This window comes from Pocillopora damicornis, chromosome 13 (genome assembly GCF_964200805.1).
Source record: "Pocillopora damicornis chromosome 13, jaPocDami1.2, whole genome shotgun sequence".
Taxonomy (NCBI): Eukaryota; Metazoa; Cnidaria; class Anthozoa; order Scleractinia; family Pocilloporidae; genus Pocillopora; species Pocillopora damicornis.
This window is the reverse complement of record NC_142682.1, coordinates 14,000,330-14,023,169: the sequence shown is the minus strand read 5'-3', so window position 1 is coordinate 14,023,169 and position 22,840 is coordinate 14,000,330. Positions and strand designations below refer to the sequence as shown.

At 37.6% G+C, this 22,840-nt stretch overlaps 1 protein-coding gene and 1 pseudogene across 1 annotated transcript; one reads left to right on the top strand and one right to left on the bottom strand.

Moving 5' to 3' along the window:
• Window positions 1-1,637: 1,637 nt before the first annotated feature.
• Window positions 1,638-18,344, bottom strand: LOC113664306 (uncharacterized). Its single transcript, XM_089191770.1, has 19 exons — window positions 18,148-18,344; window positions 17,131-17,498; window positions 16,622-16,786; window positions 13,564-13,677; window positions 11,831-11,959; window positions 11,397-11,493; window positions 10,955-11,173; window positions 10,430-10,644; window positions 9,762-9,923; window positions 9,403-9,570; window positions 8,801-8,911; window positions 8,501-8,617; window positions 7,827-7,917; window positions 7,292-7,669; window positions 6,809-6,931; window positions 5,354-5,473; window positions 4,683-4,817; window positions 3,823-4,065; window positions 1,638-2,614 (listed from the first exon to the last, which is right to left on the bottom strand). The coding sequence occupies exons 1-19, from the start codon at window positions 18,215-18,217 to the stop codon at window positions 2,313-2,315; spliced, it is 3,327 nt and encodes a 1,108-aa protein (XP_089047896.1). The 5' UTR covers window positions 18,218-18,344; the 3' UTR covers window positions 1,638-2,312.
• On the top strand, window positions 13,811-14,997 carry LOC149035607 (uncharacterized; annotated as a pseudogene).
• Window positions 18,345-22,840: the final 4,496 nt, after the last annotated feature.

Genomic DNA, 22,840 nt, shown 5'->3' with positions numbered 1-22,840 from the left:
AGGGTTAGAGTTTCCATGAGGAATCGAACCTCAGACCTTCGGATTCCGCGCTCCGATGCTCTACCACTAAGCCACAGAGACTCTCGCTCTGTGAGCGAGGTCTATTACGAATTCGAAGTTCATGTGACACGCGTTCCGCATACTGCTAAGATCAGCAATGTTAATAGAGTCATGCTTGTAAAATAGAGTAGGAGAGATGGTTGTTTTTTATTCTCGTCACGAGCGTGGAATAAAAAACATCTTTCTCTCTTTCTTTACCGAGCTCAAAACTTACCATTTCTCTTATTCTATTTACAAACATGAACTTCGCTCACTGTAGAGTCTCTGTGGCTCAGTGGTAGAGCATCGGAGCGCGGAATCAGAAGGTCTGAGTTCCATTCCTCATGGGGACTCAGAATCTTTTCTTTGTCCCGCGCTCGTGACATGTCCATGCAATTTTATATATCAGCCACTGTTCGTGATTGGCTAGCATAGATTTCAATATTACTTGATTTTTTATTCTCATATTCTCGTATTTCAGTATGTGGTCCTCGGGAATCATTCTCTAAAGATTTTCAAACTGTTTCCTGTTGGGAAACCTATCGTGAGGCGTCCATAACAGCTGTAAGTTCAAAATTCTCTCAAACAATTTTCCTGCTGACAACTTTGGAGGTTAAAACTAGGCCAGAAGTTTTAAAAAATCGCTCCGTTTATCGTTTATTTCAATCATGAGGAAATCCATTCTGAGTCAATTTAAATATCTTTCTTAATTTGACCAAAACTTCTATATAATTATGCCGGGTGCTTTCTATCGCTGGACATTTTTTTTGTCTTTGTTCTGTTTTTGGCTGCTTCCAGCTACCGCAAAACGTATAGTAGACCGATGAAACGACGCGCGTGATAAGTGCTAGAACAGGCATAAATTGGGTAAGTTTGGCCCACCCTATCCCTTAAACAGGCACAGTGACCTAACTTTTTCATTGCACTTTAACGTATAAAACAAATTGTTCGTTATCTTTTTTTCTGAGGAACCACCTTAAGGAAGTGTTTGAATTTCAGATACATTTTTACGTCTTCAAGGCTTTTATGAGAACTTGTCATCTTCGGGTGAATTTTGCTCGCCATGTGCAGTGTAAAATTTGATATCTATAATGTTCTTGACTGGTTTTCAAAGTTATTATCGACCTGGATTTTGCTTGATTTTCTTCTTTTTTTCTTTTGTTGGCCTTTTAATCATTTTAAAAAAATCTATCGATCAGGATTGTATTTTAAAAATAATGATGATCATGGCAAATCGATCAGAATTGAATGAATTATTGATATATTGATTATTACCGTTGTACGGAACACTGGTACTTGTATACACTTTTACGAAAACATCAGTGCATGTTGATACATATTAATCCCTCAAATTATCGGTATTTTAAATTTTGGTATGTATGGGGGAATAGTTCCTCTAATAGGGTTTGCACGAAAGTTTCCTTTTTGTTTTCCTTTGTTTTTGCGTTGATTTATTTTCCTTTTACAGTTTGATTCTTCTCTTTGTTTTTTATATAGAAAAGGAATAAAAACTGATGAGCAAAAGCCTCCTCCTAAATAAATAGCGTCACTTTGAAAAACGAACAAAAAGAAACGAAGCACGAACAAAAAGAACAAGATGAACAAACATAAAAAGCTTTTATTCCTTAGCTCAGATGTGGAGGGTCCCAAGTTTGCCGTTATCTTTGTTTTATACCCAGAAAAGGAACCCCAATAGTAAAGCTTGAAAGATTCAATTTTCTGTTTCTGACATTCAACTCAATTGCACGCGTATTCTTTTAGATTTTTCACAAAATTTAAACTGACCAAATTTAACCAGACAATAATTATAATGATGCCTTCATTAAATTATTCTTGTGATTCTTTAGGGTAAAGAGCAATAGGGTAATTTAGTGTTATCAACTGAGTTGATAACGTAAATTGTTCACTGTAAAGAATTTAAAAGCTGACGTTTCGAGCTATAGCCCCTCGTCCGAGCAATTATCTATTTTTTAATAAAACAATAAACCAGACGGGGCGTAAAATACAGTTAAGTATCATATCCTTTTCAGAAAATTTGAAACCGATTACACTGTTTTACAGTATAGGCATGAATGTATATACGTAAAAACTTAATAGATACCTCCACTCAATTTCTGTCACATTTATATATTTGCTTGAACAATTGAAAACGTGCTTCACATTAAATTGTGCTGTACTCGACAGAAAAAAGAGGGTTTTTTTCCACATGGATGTAGCTACAATTGTTAGAGGTCAACACCTTCCAATCACTTCCCAAAAATTACTCAAATGGTTCAAATTACTTCATAGTAAACCTCTACCTCATCTGCACAAAAATTATTGTTTCCTGTCCACCCATAGGTGTCACAATACGGACTGGTGTACGAGTAACAATAGAAGTAAGAATTATAGTTACTGCTTGCGTAGCTTGCAACATAAATGTCATGTCCCCCACCGAATGTCGGACCATAATTATAGTAGCTGTATGTGGCATACTGTGGATGGACGTTAACATCGTTTTTGAAATATCCATATCCTCTGTAGTTTCTAAGAGAAAAGATGAAGGCTCGCGTTGAATAGATGTAACCTTGGGACCCTGAAATAAAGAAAGGATTTTACTTAGAGAATAAGAAATATTTAAAATAATATGTTCTCTCTTTCTTCCTCTGTTTCTTTTTCCCCCTGCTTGTAAGTATTACATCATCTTACACAAAATTAAGCCGACGAGATTATCGCCATTCATGACATTTCTCAGACCCAACGTGCGCTCTGATTGGCCATAAATCTATTGTTCATTTGCCTGTATACCCACAGAAAACTGAAACATCTTCCTCGTCCAGTAAATGGTGCCATACAGGGCAAATTACCAGGCTTAAATGTGTTAAAGGCCTTTTATTTGCAGGAAACGAAGACGACACTTAGAACGCCAAAAACATCGACAAAGATTTAATTTTTGCAACTTTGTCAAACTTCCTATTTAAAGTACAGTTTAGCTAACTGGTTGCTCCGTTTTAAGTCTTTATTTTTCGCTGCGCGGTTAAAGTGAAACAACCTCAGAAATTCTCGACTAAGATTCCCCAAACTGCTCCCTGCGAACAAAAAGCTGGCATGTTTTTGCTTCAAGAAAATTGTAGCGGCAAATTAACAGGATTTTCATTTTCATTTTCGGGAGAAAATGTGAGAAACAACTATATATTTCAACTGGCTTTCCAAGATGATTTCGAATCGATCGAAATGCCACCGACAAATATACGTTAATTACGGATGGATGATGCCCAGGAACGTTGGTATTTATCTTACAAGACGCCTATAATGACGATGTAAGAACCTCCAGAGCAACATATTAAAGTGTCAGTAAGCCCGTCAGATCTAAAACCAGATATGGCTCGAATTCTTGGAGAGAAGGCACAGAAAAGAACTCTGAATTAATCAGGAGTCATGATAAGAATTTGTTTAGACTTCAAATCTTTCCAGATTTGAATACAAAGTTTCTACTTTAAATTAGATTCCGGATTCAAAATCTCCTGATATGTGACAAAGAGAAGTGGTTCAGTTGAGGAAAAGTCCGCTTGTGTGCAGCAAAGTCTGTTACTAGAACGGCTCATAAAATTTGCACAAGTGTAAATCTAGTCAAAAAGTAAAGTTTCATATCGTGTGTACTGAATCAATTTAGATTGTTTTTTTTTTGGTCAAATGTGTCGACATGTAATCTTTGTTTACCAGGCGCTAACTCTAACAACACTAGAATTTGAAAGTTAGGAGTTCGTGGTCAATAAATTACAGTAGTACGGGTCACGAACATACATTTCCACGACTTATCGGTGTAACCACCAAATGTGTAGCCATGAGCATGAATTATAGTCACAGTGGGTCCAAGGTCGTCACAATGACGGTGAAATGTTTCTGAATCCCATCCATTATAAGAAGCTCTGTAGCACCGTTTCCAGTAACTTTTCGACGCACTCTGCAAACGGGAATTAAGCCAGGAATTCAGCTGGGACATTTTACTTGTGTCTCCACCTATGATACTTGAGTCATCGAGGCCACCTGGGAGAAGAAAATTTGACGGAAATGTCAATAATGTGTATGCTATGTTAACGTAAATAAAGCGCTAATGACAGAACAATAACTAAAATCTTAGCTCATCATATTTTAAGAAATCTGTCTTTTCCACGACACGAATTAACAAAAACCTCCATTCGGTGCTCGGATATTTTTCGGCGGATATGATCGGTTCCGAAATACAAACAGTTCTCCGAAAGCGAAGCAGGAACTCATAATCTTTGGCATCAAATTTACGAGAATATTTTCAAACAAAATAGAGGCTAGCTATTAAGTCATTATCTACCAAGAATGGAGTATAGGGGACGTTTATGTATAAACTCAGGCTTCTGGAGTAGAGCTCAGAGGTTACGCCTCCTCAGTTTATGTTTTCATTGCTTTGACCGAAAAATGTCATCACGAAAAAAAAAAAAAAAAAAAAAAACAAGGTGGACTCGTTAGGTTCCACAATTTGCCTCTCTATTCTTAAAATTTTGATTTTGAAGTAAGGCTTAGTTATCAGGACTTTCGAGAAACAGGCTCCAGGGCTCAAAACCTAGACGCAGAGGCTAACGTTCATTCCTTAAACCAATGACGGAAAGACTATTCAAGTCGAAACTTACGGTGAACAGAGCACGTTTTCCCATCGCCATAGTAGCCAGAGTTACGGTCACACTGGCAAGTAAATGATCCTGGTGTGTTTGAACACTTTGCGTTGGCATCACAGTCATGACTGTTGAGTGTACATTCATCGACATCTAACGATGGGAGAAAGAACACATCTTAAGGTTTGCCCGAGTCAAATAAAATATATCTTTTATTAGGAAAGTAATAGTGAGTGATGTAGACACGTTTTTTAGCAATAATTCTCCCAAGAAGAAATAATAATTCCCCCAAAGAAGCATTTGACCCTTCTTACAACTTGCATTACATTTCAAAAAACGTATTAATTCAAGTGAAATATGAGTGGCAAATAAATTATTTTCTGCTAAGAACTTGGCACTTTACCCCGGCGGACTGTTTTTGCCTCTTCAGCTTTCCTCCGCTTTGATCACTGCATTAGCTAGAGAGTCTTGCACACCCGAATGATGGCTTAAGATTTTTTAGAATACATTGAAAAAGAAATACTGAAAACAATTAACTTTATTCGAAATATTAATTGTTAGATACGAAACCATCTTGTTCAAAAACGGCCGCGGAGAAGAATGGAATCCTCCTACTTTTGAAGAGTGCGAATGTCGTATTAATTTCAAAAGAAGAAAGAAAGTTTAACGCCGATGCCTAGTAAATGTACCTCTACAAGTCTTTCCATCACCAGTGTAACCGTTCAGGCAACTACAAGTGTACGATCCATCAGTGTTTTGACACGTTGCACTGCTATCACACTCATTGCTTAAAGAACATTCATCTATATCTGCAACAGGAACGGTAAGACAAAACGTGAGGTACTCCAAAATGCCCAAAGTGTTCCTTGTAAGCGAAAAGCTACAGCCCGGCGGCTAACCCCTTTCGTCTTTCAAGACAATAAGGTACAATGATGAGATTGATAAGGATTTTGTCGTATTTTAAATGGTCCTATAGCAATAAAATTCCTCAACTTTGGAAATTCCACAACTCTTTCAGGATAAGTGGTTGTTGCTATGGTTATTGTGATCAATTCTGTGATTGGTGGATTTGACTGAAAGGACTAAGTATGACTGGCTGCTTCCACTGTCCGATTACAGGTGTCCGATTACAGCCAACTGTCCGATTAGAACTCTACAACTACTGCACCAATCACATAATAGGAAATTGTAATTCGTGATTGCATTTATGCATTGAGTGGATTTAACTGGGTGGACTTAGTATGATTGCTTCGCGGTCGTCCGATTTTGTTAATCACTCGTATGATTACAGACCGAATTGGACTCCACTCGGTCCAATTACCATTATTAATCATAACCACTCCAATTTCCGAAAAAAAAAACAACAGCAACAAATACATTTAAGAAAAACATCTCCAGTAGTGAAAATGTCTAATAAAAAATTTGGAAATTTCCCAGTTTTTTTTTTAAGGGTGAGTGGTTGTTGCCATGGTTATTGTGGTCAGTTCTGTGATTGGTGGATTTAACTGGGTTGACTTAGTATGATTGGCTGCTTCAACTGTCCGATTACAGGTGTCCGATAAGAGCTAATCAGTCAGTCAACTAATCAGTCAGTCAGTCAATAAATCAAGCATCAATCCATCCTTATCAATACACTAGACAGCAAAACTTCTTAATTTTAGCATGATATAAAAAGTAAATAAATAAAAAAAAGTAAATAAATAAAAAACTTAGTGGTACACCTGCCAACAGTGAAACTCTTACCAAAACACTTCAAACAATACTCCTTACGTTCTTTTTCTTTTTTTCACTTTTGTTATAGTTCCTCATTTAATGTATCAAAGTCTCAATGCACAAATGTAATTTAGCAGTAATAGCTTTTCAATCAACGTATTGTATTCGGATATGGTAAAGTTATCGTTTTATGTTATTCATATTGTATTATTGAACTTTATTGTAAGTAGACTAACATCTCCCTTTGGAGAGTACGGCGCAATAAAGAGATACTATTAAAAAATAAATAAAAAAAAATAAAAATAGAGGGTTCTGAATTTTGCCACGTACTGACTTGCACATAAACTCGGAACACATTATTGTAGTATTCACACTTGGCTAAGTTTCTCAGAGTGACAACTTTAATAAGGGTAATTCCCTTAAAGCAATACCTGCACAACTCCGACCATCACCGCTATACCCACTGGTACAATGGCATTTATACGACCCGTGTGTGTTCGTGCAGATACCATTCTTGCTGCAGTCATGATTATTTCCTACACATTCATCAAGGTCTTGAGAAAAAAAAGTTTGATAACGATAAGGCAAAAAGAAAAAGTAACAGTACTAGCGAACAAATTAAAAAATAGAACAAGAACTTAAAACTGTATTGGGGGCGGCGATGAGAGGCAGGGATGGGGCGGGGGGCGGGAGGAAGGGACGAAAGGAGAAAGGAAGGAGTAAAGAAAAGTGAAGAGGGATGAGCGAGGTTTTCGATTACCGCTTTGTTAGTTTTCCAAATCCTTTTTTCAGTATTCCACGTACTTTTTTTGAAACAAACAAGCATTCCGAAATTGTTATCTCGAGCAAGAAAATATCCTAAGCAGATACAGTGTTTGATTGATATCGACCTGCAAAAATTACCATTCCCTTACCCTCTGAACACGTGAAGTTATGGCAGCTTCCGCAACTTACGTCATTCCACTCAAAACTATGTCCAACTCCTAGGGTATGGACGCAGTCCTCGTCTAGTCTGAAATCGTTAGGTTGATTTGGAGCCCAATATGTGAAGTTGCTCGACTGATTACCAGCCCAAACAAATGTGCCCTCGGTGTCTCTGTCATTCAGTCCGATCCAACCCTTCTCTCCATTAAGACGGTGCTGAACGTAAACATTTGCTTCTTGAGTTTTAATAGCAACCAGGTTGGCATTGTCTCTTTGGCAGGTCTTTTGAGCTTCAGTCCAGGTCTTGCATGATTGACTTGTGGAGTAGCAAACACCAGAGAAGTATGACCAGCCAGGCTTACAAACGTCTTCACCGAACGACGCACCATAAACAAAATTTTAAAATTTAAAAAATGAAGAAGAAGAAACAAGCTCTTAGTATTCCTGTTCGCTAACCATAGGTAAACCAAAACTTTGTCAGAGCATTAGACAGTCACTTTGTTTTTATCATGTAAAGGTACTCACCAGCAAGAATGACATAAGATACGGTAACGGGATCATGCTGATCAGCAAACAGCTCCTTGAGACAAATACGAAATTCTGACTTCTTTATATGCTGAAAATTGAGTAAAGAGAGGCTGTCGTAAGTATAAGTTGACATCAAGAAATATCAACGTAAACATTTAGACTAGGGTGTTGAAGAAGAAAACATAACATTTCCTATGCGTTGTGCGAACGGCAAACACAAGAAATTATTACGTTTTCCTGCATTTGCATACATTAATCTTCCAGGAAAATGCGTTTTCAGCCGCTAACTCCGGTGAATACTTTGTTGTACACTGGGAAAATGCCAATGAACAAAAGGAAAACAAGCTGTTTGCAGTGCGTTAACCGAGCGGCTAATGCCGGAAAATGATTTGTTTACCTGCATTTACCGTGAGGGAGAACTACCGTAAAATGGTATGAATACTGGGATTCTCCGATGCGAAAACGCACAGAAAATGTCGGATTTTCCGAACGCAAAACATGGGTAAACGTTTGTAAAATGTCGCGTTTACCGTGAATTCACTCTTCGTTTTCCGTACGGTGAACGCTAGTTTTTTTGCCGTAATGAAACAAGTGATCTTTTATCTGCATCATGCACATAAGAAAATATTCCTTTGAACAACAAAAAGTAAAGAATATAAGCATAAAGACACCTCTATCCATGCAGCAACAGACATATAAGTTGGCTTTAAGTTGTTTCCCTCTGACTCGTGATTCGGTGTAAGTATTATAGTAGGTTCTTTGTCATGCGACTTTGAAAACTGCACGTCCTGCAAAAAATGAGGTTTAAAAGTTGAAGTCAAAACTGACAGGTAAGCCAGCAAACAAAACAACACATAAACTACTAGTAAGGGTAACAATGAGTTGCTACGAGCCGTGTCTTCCGAAAAAGTTTCCGACAAGCCACCGTGTACTCTGGGCATTTACGATTGAGTTGCATATTTGCTACCTACCTCGCAGAATGCACCATTGTAGTTTTTAGAAACCGAGTTGTTGTTGGGGAACTCAATTTTTTGGCTTTCGGTAAATAGCGGGCGATGAATTGCTTGGAAAGCCATCCAGCTCTTAAAAAAAAAGATGTTGAAATGAATTGTTAAAATGATGCTTATGTACCATTAACCCAGAAGCATCAGAAATTTCGGAAAAATAGTCCATGGAAGGGCTCATTTCATTTGTTGGACCAGGAGACCTCTGAGAATTTCGGAACTGCGAAAAGGTACTCGTTAACAAGACGATTTTCCCTCCAAAGTGCGGGTAACTCTTGAAGTATTTGTTATGAATAAATTAATTATTTCCAAAGAAGTTCAAACGTAATCACATCGAAACAAATTCTAAAGAAAATAGCATAAAAAAACAAACACAAGAAAAAAGAGATCACCAAACTACGAATTTTAAAACCAAATGAAATAGCCATGTGAGTGTCAATAAGCTCGTTCTAAAGAGGAAAAAAACTCAGATGTGAAAATATAAAATACTGTTATAACGAAACTTGTTCACTATGAACTTTGACTGTTGTTAATCTTTGAGTGGTTAAAGATGCTGAAAGTCCACATACCACAAAAATGTCTTCATGGAGACCATCATAATTTTGCAGTTCACGGAGACAGATATAGAATGAGGAACTGGTTGCATTTTCTATCCAAAGACTTGCGGCGTCGTGCTTGTAGGCGGAACTTACGTGATCTGCTGTAGCCAGAACGATAGGTTTTGCAGCAAATTTGCCCTGGTTTTATTTAAACGAATTGACATTTGTAAGCTGTTTATGGGGGAAAATGAAATTTTCTATTCATAGGAGTCGGTCATTTTCACTGGAAACGGTGCACGAGAAATCATTAGCTAAAATAATTTTTATTTCATTATCCTAGATGATGCAAATTGTCAAATATAATCATTATAGACAAAAAGGAACCTCACATTGGGTAATGGAATCTTTTGGCATTTCGTTCCGGTCCACCATTCTGGAATTCGTGTTTTTCCCGCCACACCTCCGTCTGGAGCACCTTGGTAAGCCATCCAGTCAACGAATGCAAATTCTTTAGCACCACGGTCATTTCTGCCTGCAGCCGTCACACAAACCTAAAAAAATGAATGAATGAACAAATAAATGAAGGAAGGATAAATAAGAAACAGATAAAACGTGTTTGCGCCTTCTTCGCCATTGGTAAATAATATCTGCGCGACACCGTCGAATGCAAACTAACTTGAACTTTGAGGGCGTCTAGTTTGTCAGTTATTTTAATTACTGATAAGCGTTACTTTCATAACATAAATTCTCTCACTTACTTATATACTAACTAACTCAATGGGACAGAGATTTTACAAACAATGAAATAAAAAAGGGTTTTCAGTGATGGATATACAGAAGAGTACATTACTGCAGTCAGCAAAGATTTTGCATTATTTAGGTTGATAGTTTCGATTCCCTGAATAGTTACCTAGAAACGCTCCAAAGGAATAAAAGCAATGTGTTTTTAATTGTTTTGCTTGTTACGAAAGTTATAGTTTGCTTTTAGAATTTGATAGCAAATCTGAAATAACATTAACGTTATCCATATTTTTCTGGTCATTTTATTATTACTCGCCTTAAAATTTTGGTAATTGACATTTTCCACCCAAGAGACGGTGGCTTCGTGCACGAAATTATTCCTGGTGGAGTTCCAGTGATTTGTTGTGATCTGAACGTGCACCTGCTTGTCCGGATAGAACGAAAATGGTGGGAAGGTCACCAGCTCGCAAGCTGTGTCAGCCCAGGAAACATCTCGTTTCAGTTCAACTCGCCCACGCTGGACAGGAAAACCTAAATCAGCAACGATAAAGAAGACCATGTTATGCGGTGTCAGCAAGCAGTGTTTGGCATTTTTCCTCTCTACACCAGTTTTAAAATTTCGTGATAACATTTGTAATTGCACCATGTTGAAACACCACTAAAACTGCCGACCTGGAGCACAATATATGTCAAGGGAAGTTATAACCAGCTTTCACAATCACTTGAAATATCATTTTGCTGTTATTTACGCTGCAACTCCCTATAGTATCCTGATGAAAACATCGTAATGATTTATACCTAATTAAAAAAAATTAACAAATAAGTAAAGTTTAAGTCTCACCAGTGCAGCTTCCAGGATGATACAGAGTATGGTTACTCTTCAGCCTGCACATTTCCAGTTCAAAGATACACTTGTTTTTGAATGTGGTAGAGTTGGATGAACACACTGGCTCCTCGTATGAAGGACAGTTTTCTTCGCACACACAGCGGGCGTCAAATGCGTCGAATGCCTTGCAGACAGCAAAGTATTCGCATGTAACGTTGATGCACGGGTCAAGGTCTTTGGATAGCATTAAATATAGTAATATAGTAAGCTTTTTTCCATTTTCAAAGCTTCCGTCAAAAGAAGCATTTTCAAGACAAGAAAAGATTGGGTTTTTTGATACGTTTTTTACTTGTGTCAACCCTTTAAAACCCTGATCAATCATGAATTCTTAAACATACCTTGCTATTTGTAACAATCAATGAGTAAAGCGCTTTCGAAATTTCTCTTTAATACTTACCTCCAATGACAGTGTAGTCGACAGCTATTGGATCGTGATTCCTACTTATTCCCTGGCTGTCCTTGACACAAACCTTAAACGCCGATTTGCTGACCTCCTGCGAAATAATGATAAAAAAAAAGGTTAGAGACTGGCAAACAAATTATTTTCACTCAATATCATCACTTTAAAAAGGAGTTATCCCGACTGACCTCTGACTAAGAGCCTAATTTTAAAGTTTTAAAGACAACATGCTAGGGAACTTTTTTCACTTCTTTCCGCTTCATTGCCTATTTATAGCTCTTCACCGCCTGACTGATGCAATGTGCTCTAATCTTTTGAGACCAAGCAATAAAATGGAAAAAAGGAAAGCAAAACAACAAGGAAAAAAAATTGAATGCTAAGCTGAACGCCGGACAAAATAGGACAAGGCAATCTTCATATATTACATGTACCTCCATCCATACGTTCATAGCGTTGTGACAACCATTTGAATCACTCGACGACGCACTGGTGGAGTTTTCGTGACCTCCGGATATCAGGACAACAGGCGGCTTGTAGAATGGATTTTCAAATTTCAAATCCTATTTTTTTAATTAAAAAAAAGCAGTTATAGTTTACAGCTCTTTTTGATGGGCTAGAAAACTCACTAGGCGATAGGCATAAACACTGATCATAACGGTGTCAGTGCTATTTACAAGGGCTTCCTTCTTTTTAATAGAACTGATTCATTTTATCTAATTAAATAAGATTACTGTCAAACCGTTATGAAGCGGTCACTTAAGGGGAATGACGGGGTGACTGATAATACATGTTGACAGCTAGATACTGGTTATAACATAGCGCACCGCAAGTTCTTCCTAATTCCTAAGGAGCTACTATGGTAAAAATCTTTATGGACGCACAGCCGTGCATAACTGAGTCTTTTACTTCAGCTGGGGCTTTGCCACGTTGGGAATTCTTCATTACAAAAGGAAATTATGTTTCCAAGTGTTGATATGTCCCAAAAGTGTTGTCATAAGATTTTCTTTTGAACTCGAACAATATTCAACACAAAGCTACGCAATTTTGTAGTCGTGAATTCTAGTAAACGACAATTAAAGCAAGGTAGATCTACCACACGGGTCTCGCAAATGCAAGAAATTTGTAAGTTTTTCGCTTCATTTTTAGAACGGCTGAAATTATTTTTAAGTGTTCATATTTCCTAAAAGTATTGTACAATAGGCGATTTTAATTTTAAGATCGTACAATTGCAGAATTTTCAGAATTTTCAACACGAACCTACGGAATTTTCTGAAAAACAAGGATTCAAGCATGCTGAATCTACTCAGTATGCGGTCTCGTACATGCAAGATATTCGTCCGTTTTTCACTTCTGAGCAGAACATTTACAATTCTTTGAATAACGATTTGGTCTCGAAATATTTTTTGGTCGTTTTCGCCTTTTCATTCATCCATAATTTTCAGGTAGAACACGATTACTTTGTGAACCTGTCACAGTTGTAATAAAATCTCTTTTTCTTTTTCGTGCACAACTTGTGCCTCTATGCTATCTAAGAAAATAATTGGTTCATGCTTTAGCTGTGCGTAGATGGTGATGAAGACGCACTTGGGAAGTTTGGAAAGCACACAAGAAGCCAGAGTAGCTCTCGGTTGAGCCTCGAGCAATTCTTTAGCTTCTCTCGTGTTCTCTAAACTTCCCGCGTGCATCCATAACTCGATATACGCATGCGAAGTGTGAACTAATTTGTTATTGACCTGCAATTGACTTGCGTGATGTTCGTGCATGATAAAAAGATAACCTGCAATGCGTTTACTACATTTGAACTCAAAGTACAAACAGTGATGACGGAAGATACACATGGAATAAATTTGACTTCCGAGATATTCTTATTGTTATTTGAGAGGTTCGGCATTGGGTGACCGTAGAATAAAGGTGGAGGACAATAGAAACAGGCCGTTGGGACTCAAGGGTGACCACGAACGTATACTAGAGGTGACTCCTAAAAAGAGGTGATAATTACAGGGATCAAGGGGAAAAATTTTCGGAATTTTGACAACCGATCGCTTAATACAGGGTGAGCGCTTAATGCGTAGTTCTTTTCACAATTTTCCCCACGCCAAAAGTCTCACTAGAAAACAACCAAAAGCTTTAGTAAAATAATAGGTTATTAAACAATGATTTTTACCTGGCAAAAAGCGTAGTTATTTTCCTTTAATGGAGTCCCTAATCCAGCAAAATTAATTTTCCCTCGCTCAGTGAAGTTCCAGTAGGAGGGAAGGGTGTCGTATGCAAACCAGTGCTAGCGAGAACAAAAGACAAAAAAACAAATGATCAAATGAAAAACAATGATCTCAAGTAGCGAAAGCAATCTATTTCGTGCAAAGAAAAATAAACTAAGCTGGTGTAACATAGAAAGAAATTCCATACAGTCAGCGGCTTGAACGGCGGGCGCGTAAATTTCGGTATTCAAGATGGCGGACAGACGAAAGCATTCTGAAGGCTTCTATCGGAGCCGAAATGCTTTCAGTTCGCCAGATTTCATGGAAAGTCGACGGAAGAGAAAAAAAGGACCTGGCCCTTTCTATCAAATGGAAAGAGTTTTAAGCTGCGGGCGAAAGAAAGGAAAAGTAAATAGGACGTCTGCTTGAAGCGAATAACGTCACTCAAAAATTGATATTCAACAAAACCTTTTGCATAATTTTTAACCGCACGCACAAACAAGTGTTCTATGTATTTTTTTTTTTTTTTTTTTTTTTAAGAATGAGTACCTAATTCGTCGGAAAGGGTACACTTCCCTGGAGGACACTTGGGAAGTGGAGGAAAACCTTAACGAAACGATAAGGTAGCATTTGACCAGTCACAATTAATTAACATAAAACTTAATTGTTTTATTATACTACTACTCAAGCTAACACCAGAGTCTGGTCTAACACGAAAACGTTCGAGAGACAAGAAGCAATCTTATTTGTGTTTTTAATTGATGATTGTGTAACTTTTTGCATAAGTAATTGGCCACTTTCCAAGTATGTTAGATAATAATTAATTCGAACTATTTTGTTTAGGGCATTTAGAACATCCAAACCCTCAGAGGAAAGAATTAAAGAGGGGTCTGATTTACTGGCAGTTGCTATTCTCCAACATCTCAAGAGCAAACATCAGACAGCCTCGGCCACAACTGTGATGGAAATTAGACATGATGTTTTTAATTATATTTTTAGAGGACGAGGAAGACCCAGCACAAAATCTGGTTGCATCTTGTTGGAGAAGAATGACTTTAACCGCTGTTCTTTTTTCAAAGAATGTAACGACTGAGACACTTACATAGATAACCTTGGCGATGGCACACAAGTTGTGTTTCCTATCAGAGCTAAAGCTTTAGTGAGCTTAGCACCACAGACACATAAACTTGTGGAGGGGAAGCTTGTACCTAAGCCCAGATACCATCTCGAGAAAGTAAGTTTAAGTTTTAACAAGCATTCAATTGTAGTATTGTGATTGAAACTGAAAATGTGAATGTCTGATTTTATATGGGTCTAAATGTAGGTACAAGCTATTACCATTGCACCAACCCTGCTCCTAAGAAATTATGTTGTTATATTAATTAAGTTAGAAAGTTACATTAAAGCCTTGCCATTTATGTTTGTCTTTGAAAACTACCCTGTTTATGCACATAACACTGTAGCTGCTCAGATGATGATGTCTGCAGTCACTGTCAATAATAGTTTCTAATTTTTTTCTTTTTTAATGCTATATGAAATTGTATGTAACAAGATATGTATTTTAAATTTTTTTTTCTCCATTATGCATTGCTTGTTACTTCATGCAACTGTCTTTGTACGCCTTAGTTACACGTGGCAGTGACCATCTCAAAAGCTTAAGCTCCTTTGGTCACTGTGCACATTTTACCATCGATTATTTGTGTAATTTTTTGTTTCCATGTTTCTTCTTCTTCTTACTTTTGTAATCTATATAATTACTCTGCTGTAACCTCTTGAAATAGTGCAAAAATAAAAAATCTGGAAAAAAATCTATTATGGTTCATTGTATCTTTCATCTTATGATATTCCTTCCTGTTTCACTTTCTACCACCCCTACCTTCTTATCAAGGAATCACCAGAGAAGGTTAGGAAAAGATACAACAAAGTTTAAAAGGTTGTAAATATGAGGATTAAATAACTCACCTTCTTGAAAAGAGGAATTAGCATTCTGACCTGCTACTTGAAACTTTTCTTGCTCTCTCACAAGATAATACCACTCTTTAATGGTTGAATATGCTAAAGAAATTGTTAAGGCTACCTTTCTTGTTGCTATGTTCCTTGCATATTGCAAAGATGTATCCACAATATCGATGTTCCAAGGTTGAAACAATTTATTTGGAGGTATTTCAGACATGGCACTTACAAATATTTGATTTTCCCTCGATTTTTCCGTAATCTTCCCGCATTTTTTCGAAATTCTGCCGGTTCTCATGTTCAGCGGCTTTCCTATTGTAAGAGGAAACACCACTGACCATGGAAACGAAGAAAAGCAAAATGGCTGTCAAAGAGAACGAAAATAAACTAGAACAAGGAGCATTCTTGCCTCAGTGTAATGCCTCTCACTTCGCTGATGACATTTTCAGAAAATGGTACTTTTTGTCTTGAAATGGCACTGCCTTAACGGTTGTTTATGTGGAAGGAAATCACTTTATTTGCGACCTTTTCATCTTGTCTTTCGAATGCAATGATGGGGAAATGTGTCAGTACCACGATCTTCGCTGCGAGAGTTTAGGAAAGTATGAAGGTAAGCACCCTTTATATAGGCTTATGAGAGAATGGTACGCTTATGAGTCGATCCAAAAAAACAGTAAAAGGCACCGGCTAGAACAGTTTCATCTTCGCATTTTGTTCGAATAAACTGTTGTTTATACATTCCTTTTTGCATTTTTAAGCTGGGGAAAGCTGTGTTCTGGATAACGTTAACAAATACTCGAAACGTTTGCATTTCTCTCCACACTCTCTCTATGTTTGACCGCCATATTTAAATCCATATGTGTGCACCCTGTGCATGCTTGGCAGCCATGCTGTATGGAATTTCTGGCTATGAATCAGCAACGAAAGAAACCAAAAAAATAAACAAACAGTAATAGGCTAATCAACAGATGCAATTTGCATGATGGCAGTGAATTTAGAGCCGGTTATTGGCCCAAAGTGTACGTGCAATAAATGCTTCTCGGTTGTAAAAAAATTTTGCTGTCAACTTACCACTTTTAGGTCTGAATGGATGCCATCAAATGCCATTAACTCTCTCATACAGATATGAAACTCGTTTTTCTTGACATCTTCCAGCCAAAGATTCATGGAATCATATGGTCTGTCCGTATGCTTATGCTGAACAGTAATAAAAATTTGAGGCGTGCTCTTAAAACCCTGTGAATAAATTAGAGGGAAATAAATCAGACCAGGATCACACTTTAACCTTCTTATTTACAGTGGTTAGTAAAGCAATGTGAGAATATCAGTATATATTGGTGACGACGATTTACGATAAAGCTCCTCTTAGCTAGGCTAACCTTTCGTTAAAACAATTACAACATCGATTCTACTTTGACATGCGCATTGCTTTTAAAGGTATTCCCGTTCGTTGCAATCGCATAATTTTGGTTGAAAGTATCTATTTTTGACTCCTAGATTCAACTGATAATTAAATTAGACATGTTGAAGTACTAATCTAGCTACATGTAGAACACGACCTAAATTGAAACAAGACTTACATTACTGCGGTTACCAGTAATCGATACTCGTTTGCACTGTGTTCTTGTGGCCCATTCATCGAAGTCCACGGTGCCAGATTTAATTCCTTGATGCGAACCTTGAAATGCAAACCAGTTGATAACAGACGTACCTGCTGAGCCACTTCCTGCCTCGCGAACGCAAACCTTAAATCCTGACGTGGAGATTGATTTTACCCACAGCGCAGCTGGATCGTGGATTTTGATGTGTTTGTTGCCATGGCTAAGGGTGACGAAGACTTTGACGTCACCTGAGCCCTGGAACTGCGTCTTGAAAGAGACGGACTGGCAACCATGATTGTTTTGGGAGGTGTCAGTTATGTTGACCTTTCCAGCTTGAAAGACAGTTGCTTGAAAGGAACACATCAAATAGAAAGGCTGGTACTATCGATATCAGGGCCATGAACAGAAAAATGCCGGAATTCTAAATTAAGTTCGCTTGCTCTCGAAGGTGACTTTCGATCTTAACTGCAATCATTGCAATGTTTATCCTCAAAATTCCACATTTATGGCCTTGGGCTATCGCTAACCCATGTGACATGTACAATGAAAAAGCCAGTAACATTAACGCACCTTAAGATTAGGACCAGAGGGCGACTTTGGAGACACATAGAATGTGTTAATTTTCTAAGGGCGAGAAACTACATGCATATCTAGCTTTAAAATTTTAGGTGAATTCTTCTATAAAGGTTTATGGTTTATTTCAGTGGGTATAATCTCAGATTAGAGACTTCTTAGCCATTTTACTGCTTTTGTTTAGGACGTAAATCAGTTCAAAGCTCGATAATTAATAATTGCGTGGATGAATAAAGTAAAAACCATCTTCTTTTCTGACGTGATCACCTGAAGTGTGGATCGAGTTTGGACATGCTTTTTTATGTTATATTTTTCGGCTCGTAAATCAAAGTCAACAGTTTTGCGATGAGGAACAATAGTAGAGACAATTAAATTCCTTCGAATATATCAAATAAGCTCAGAAAAAAAAATTTAGACTCTCACCACTTGAAAGACACAGCTGGAGGAGAAACACAAGGATAGCGAAGAGCCCAAATGTTTTCTTTGCGTCCATTCTGTGGCAGTACAAGTTCAAACTTTTCTGGAGGATTCGCTGATCCCAAACTTTCAGCAGGGAATGCGAGAAGAAGCCTCTGGTGCCTTTTTAAATGGTACCATGAATAAGGAAGAAGATATTTGATAGCTTCGCTGGAACGAGGTCAGGGGAAAGTAGCTCACGTGATTAGCTTTTAATAACTTTTATTTCCGAGAAGTCTACTGCAAGTCTGAGTATAATTTAAATGGTGAAACTCGCCCATGTCTTCCCTAAGTCCCTTCCTCTGCATTTGTCTCTTCTTTTAGAGCTGGTTGAGCAAGAGTCCAGTTTCATTTTTCAGAAAGAGGTATTTTTCTCCCATTTAATTGGGCGAATCGTCTCGTTGCCTGATCTCATACTAGCTTCTATCGAGTATTGCTGAAACGGGGTCAAAGAAGGCACCGAAACAAAGAAATGTTAGAAGTTTTAAGGACTGCTGAGACACCGTTGCTTAAACGGGGTTAAAGGGTAGATTACCAAAATAGGATGTAAAATCTTGGAATGTTTTGGCTTTTTGCCTCTGAATATTGAATGGAATGATAAAAAATTATTCGCCATGATGGAGGTGAACAGTATTGGATAATTCTATTGGTATACACCATACGAGAAACCAAACATTTATTCATTTTGGTCAACATCCCGAAGAAAAAGTCGAAAGTATCAAACTCTCGATGTACGATTTCCCGGTCTCTACGGCTGATCGGATACGAAAATTACATTCAAATCTTTCCGAACTAGCCAATCAGAGCACGTGTGCGGGGCAAATACCATCCGCAAAAATAGGAAGAGATCTGAGTTTGCCTCGTTATCAATTTCCATGAAAAAAAAGGAAGGAAAAATTGACGTAGCCATTTGCTTAAAAGAGGTTACGGGGTTGTTAATTCCGATCTTACAACAGATCTCTGACTTTGTCAGCTACGCCAAGTGCTCTTGGTTTTTTTTTTTCCGTCTGGATTTTTCTATAACCCTTTGGCGGTATTCATTGGAATTACACAGGTTTTCACAGTATAGGGTGACTGAGTTACGTCACATTTGTATTCATGGATGCCTTACACATACAGCTGGTTGTGAGCTCGGCAAAAGGTGAAAATATGCCTCACTTTTCCTATTTCAACCTTGTTTTCTTTGTCATTCAAGAAAATAATGATAGATTATTTTTCGGTGAGAGTAAAAATGTTACCACGTTCTTGAAATGAAAAAGAACCGCAACAACGTAAAAGGAATTAACCCTGACCTTTCGAAACAAAATTAGAATGAAAAATGAAATTGATCAGATATACTTTGGATTATGAGTCAAAGTTGATTATCATTCAGACACTTAACTGAATCCATCTAATTTAATAAGCGGGATAAACATGACTGTCTCGTTTTTGCATTCTTTACTCGGTCGTTTTTTCATATTCGCTTTCTTAAGAGGATCGAAATAAAATGTTACCGAGTTCTTCTTACAGTTGTTGTAGGATATGTGTTTTCTTTGGCTCGCTTTTTTCTGTCTGATATGATCACTTTCTCTTAGTCGGTGGAGTAAATCCTGGCTGTTCCTTTAAATGTGTTTACCATCAATAGCATCGAGTTGACACCTGATCATCTTTCAACAAAAGCTCTTACAATAATACTGAATTTTTGGAAAGAGCAAGATTTACAGCTTGGCTATCTCTCTGAACCGAGATTAAGGAGTGTGATTGTAATCTGCAAGTTTTTGAAATCATGCCACACGAAATAGGAAAATATCAGAACGTGTTAGGAATAATAGTAGTGTTATCGAATTTTGCTTAAACGAGGTTAAAGAAGGCGTCAATTGTTTGCTATTTCATGAAATTACTCAATTAGAAACAGGAATATGTGAGAAGTTTTAAGGACTGTTGGAACACTGTTGCTTAAACGGGGTTGAAGGGTAGGGTTCCGGCTGTATCAACTTGTCTATGATATTTAGGAAATGAGAGAAAAACATTAATGGAAACATACAATTTACGGAGGAGGGTAGGGGAGGGCTAACTAGTCTCATGCAAGTTCTATGAAAATGTAAACACCAAAACTATGATAGGTGGTTTGGGACCAAGGTGTATGTTTGAAGTTCTTAGGTGCACCCAAAAGTAGAGTTAATCAGAGCAGGCGATAACTGATACAAAGCGAAGGCGCTATGGTGCAAAATCTAAGTGGTGTGATGGCCTTCTTCCGGTACAAAAGTGTTAGAATTTGCATTTCTATTTATTGTCAAATAACTGCGAAATGATTTTGTATTGCTTCTCTCTCAATTCAGCATCTATTTTGATGGTCTGTTTCTATTCAATTAAGTTTGCGTCTTTGTTTGAGGCTGTGTAAGAATTACGTAACGCTGGTAGCAATGCAAGCGTTGTTTTCGTTCTGGATAATTCTCATTGCTAATCGCCGTGTTACTTTTGTTTAAGAGTTTTTCCTACCGGACCTGGTTACACCACAAATTGTTAGTTCGTTTATATTTCACGTAGCTCTGTTGTTGTTGTTGTTGTTATATTTGTACTTAAATATTTGTATTTATTATTTGTTTTCAGTCGAATCACATTTGCACATCTTTACATCCAAATATTCATCTATCTGGAAAATAGATTAAATTTGCATTCATGTTGTGACGTTAAACATGTAGTATTTTTGTACATTTATTTTTTAAAATTTTTGTAGTTAGGTCATGCCAGTGGCTCATCACTTGGCCTCCTGGTCATGCTCTCATTTCGGTTACGCAATGTTGAGAGCTGAGATGAGGGCCTTAGTGGGGTGATGGCTTTTACGTCCACGGTAGAAATTTGGCCATTTTACCTCTAACGGTTAACCCAAAATGAAACATTGCGGTAAGGAAAGATTTTTTTCGCATCAAGCATCACAAAACACTTCTACTTAAGTAACGCTGACGAGCTTTTCTCCGACGCTAAGCGAAAAAAATTCGTGACTTGGCGGAATAGTTGAGGCTTGTCCGTCTATTCAAGTTATCTGTATTTAAGTCAATACTTCCGGCCATTTCCTATTAAAGGGATATCGCTTGGTATTGGACGACAGCTTGTTAAATCTGGTGATGCATCACTGCTGAAGGGAGTATAAGGGGAGCCAAGATGGACCGTAATTAAAACTTTTGCTCGAAAGGAAATTTGATTGGTACTCCAAAGGAATCTCACACGGTAAAACTAAGTTGAAAGCAGAAAGTAGATATCCATTTGGGAGCTAGTCACTGGCCTGTACAAACACCAATTAAAAAAAAGAAGATAAAAAAAAAACAATCGACGATGAAATGTAAATTTACCAGGATCAAATGCCTAACATAGTAAAAGGGCACTAAACCCTGTCTTAAGTTTCGTCTGATTGATCATGGTCACGATTCTCTTCAGCGGCACGAATTTTTCTTTGTTCCCCTCAAGTAGGAAACGCAGACATAACACGCTCAGCAGATTTACAACAAATTACCGGGAAGAGCTTTTTTTACTTCACAGAGTCGAGGAAGAAAGAAGAAAAAATAGTCGAAAGTATCAAACTCTCGATGTACGATTCCCTGGTGTCTACGGCTGATCGGATAAGAAAACTACGTTCTAATCTTTCCGAGCTAACCAATTAGAGCACGTGAATGGGCAAATACCATCGGCAAAAATATGAAGAGATCTCAGCTTGTTTCGTTGTCAGTTCCATGAAAAGAAGAAAGGAAAATTTGTCATAGCCATTTCCTTAAAGGAAGTTACGGGGTTGTTAATTCCGATTCTGTAACGGATCTCTGATTTTGTCAGCTGCGCCAAGTGCTCTCGGTTTTTTTTTCCCCCCATTTGGATGTTTCTTTTGCGGTATTTATTGGAATTACACTTGTTTTCCCTCTATAGGGTGACTGAGTTACGTCACATTTGTATTCATGGATACCTTGCACATACAGCTGGTTGTGAGCTCGGTAAAAGGTGAGAATATACCTCACTTTTACTATTTCAACCTTGTTTTCTTTGTCATACAAGACAATAATGACAGCTTCTTTTTCGGTGGGAGTGAAAATGTTACCAAGTTCTTGAAATGAAAAAGAACCGCAACAACGTCAAAGGGATTCACCCTGACCTTTCGAAACAAAAGTAGAATGAGAAATGAAACTGATCAGCCATACTTTGTCTCGTTTATTCGGTCGTTTATTTGTTATATTCGCTCTATTTGAAGGATTGAAATAAAATGTTACCGAGGTTATATTACAGTTGCTGTGGAATACGTTTCTTTAAGGCTCGTTTTTTCTGTCTGATATGGTCACTTTCTCTTAGTCGGTGGAGTAAATCCTCGCTGGTCCCTTAAACGTGTTTAACATCAATAGCATCGAGCTGACACCGGACCATCTTTCAACAAAAGCTCTTACAATAATCTTGAAGTTTTGGAAAGAGCAAGAGTTGCAGCTTGGTTATCTCTCTCAAACGAGGTTAAGGAGTGCGATTATTATCTCGAAGTTTTTGAAATCATGCCACATGAAATAGGAAAATATCAGGACGTGTTAGGACTGATAAAGGGTATTGCTCAAACGAGGTCAAAGTTTATTGTCTGCCATTTCATGAAATTACACAATGAGAGAGAGGAATATTTTAGACGTTTTAAGGACTATTGAAACACTGTTGTTTA

Coding starts and splice junctions, on each gene's coding strand:
- LOC113664306 (XM_089191770.1), bottom strand. CDS start 18,217: ATGGACGCAAAGAAAACATTTGGGCTCTTCGCTATCCTTGTGTTTCTC. Junction 11,494..11,830: donor CTATGAACGTATGGATGGAG/GTACATGTAATA, acceptor ATTATTTCGCAG/GAGGTCAGCAAATCGGCGTT. Junction 7,918..8,500: donor CTGTTGCTGCATGGATAGAG/GTGTCTTTATGC, acceptor CTCAATTTTCAG/CATATAAAGAAGTCAGAATT.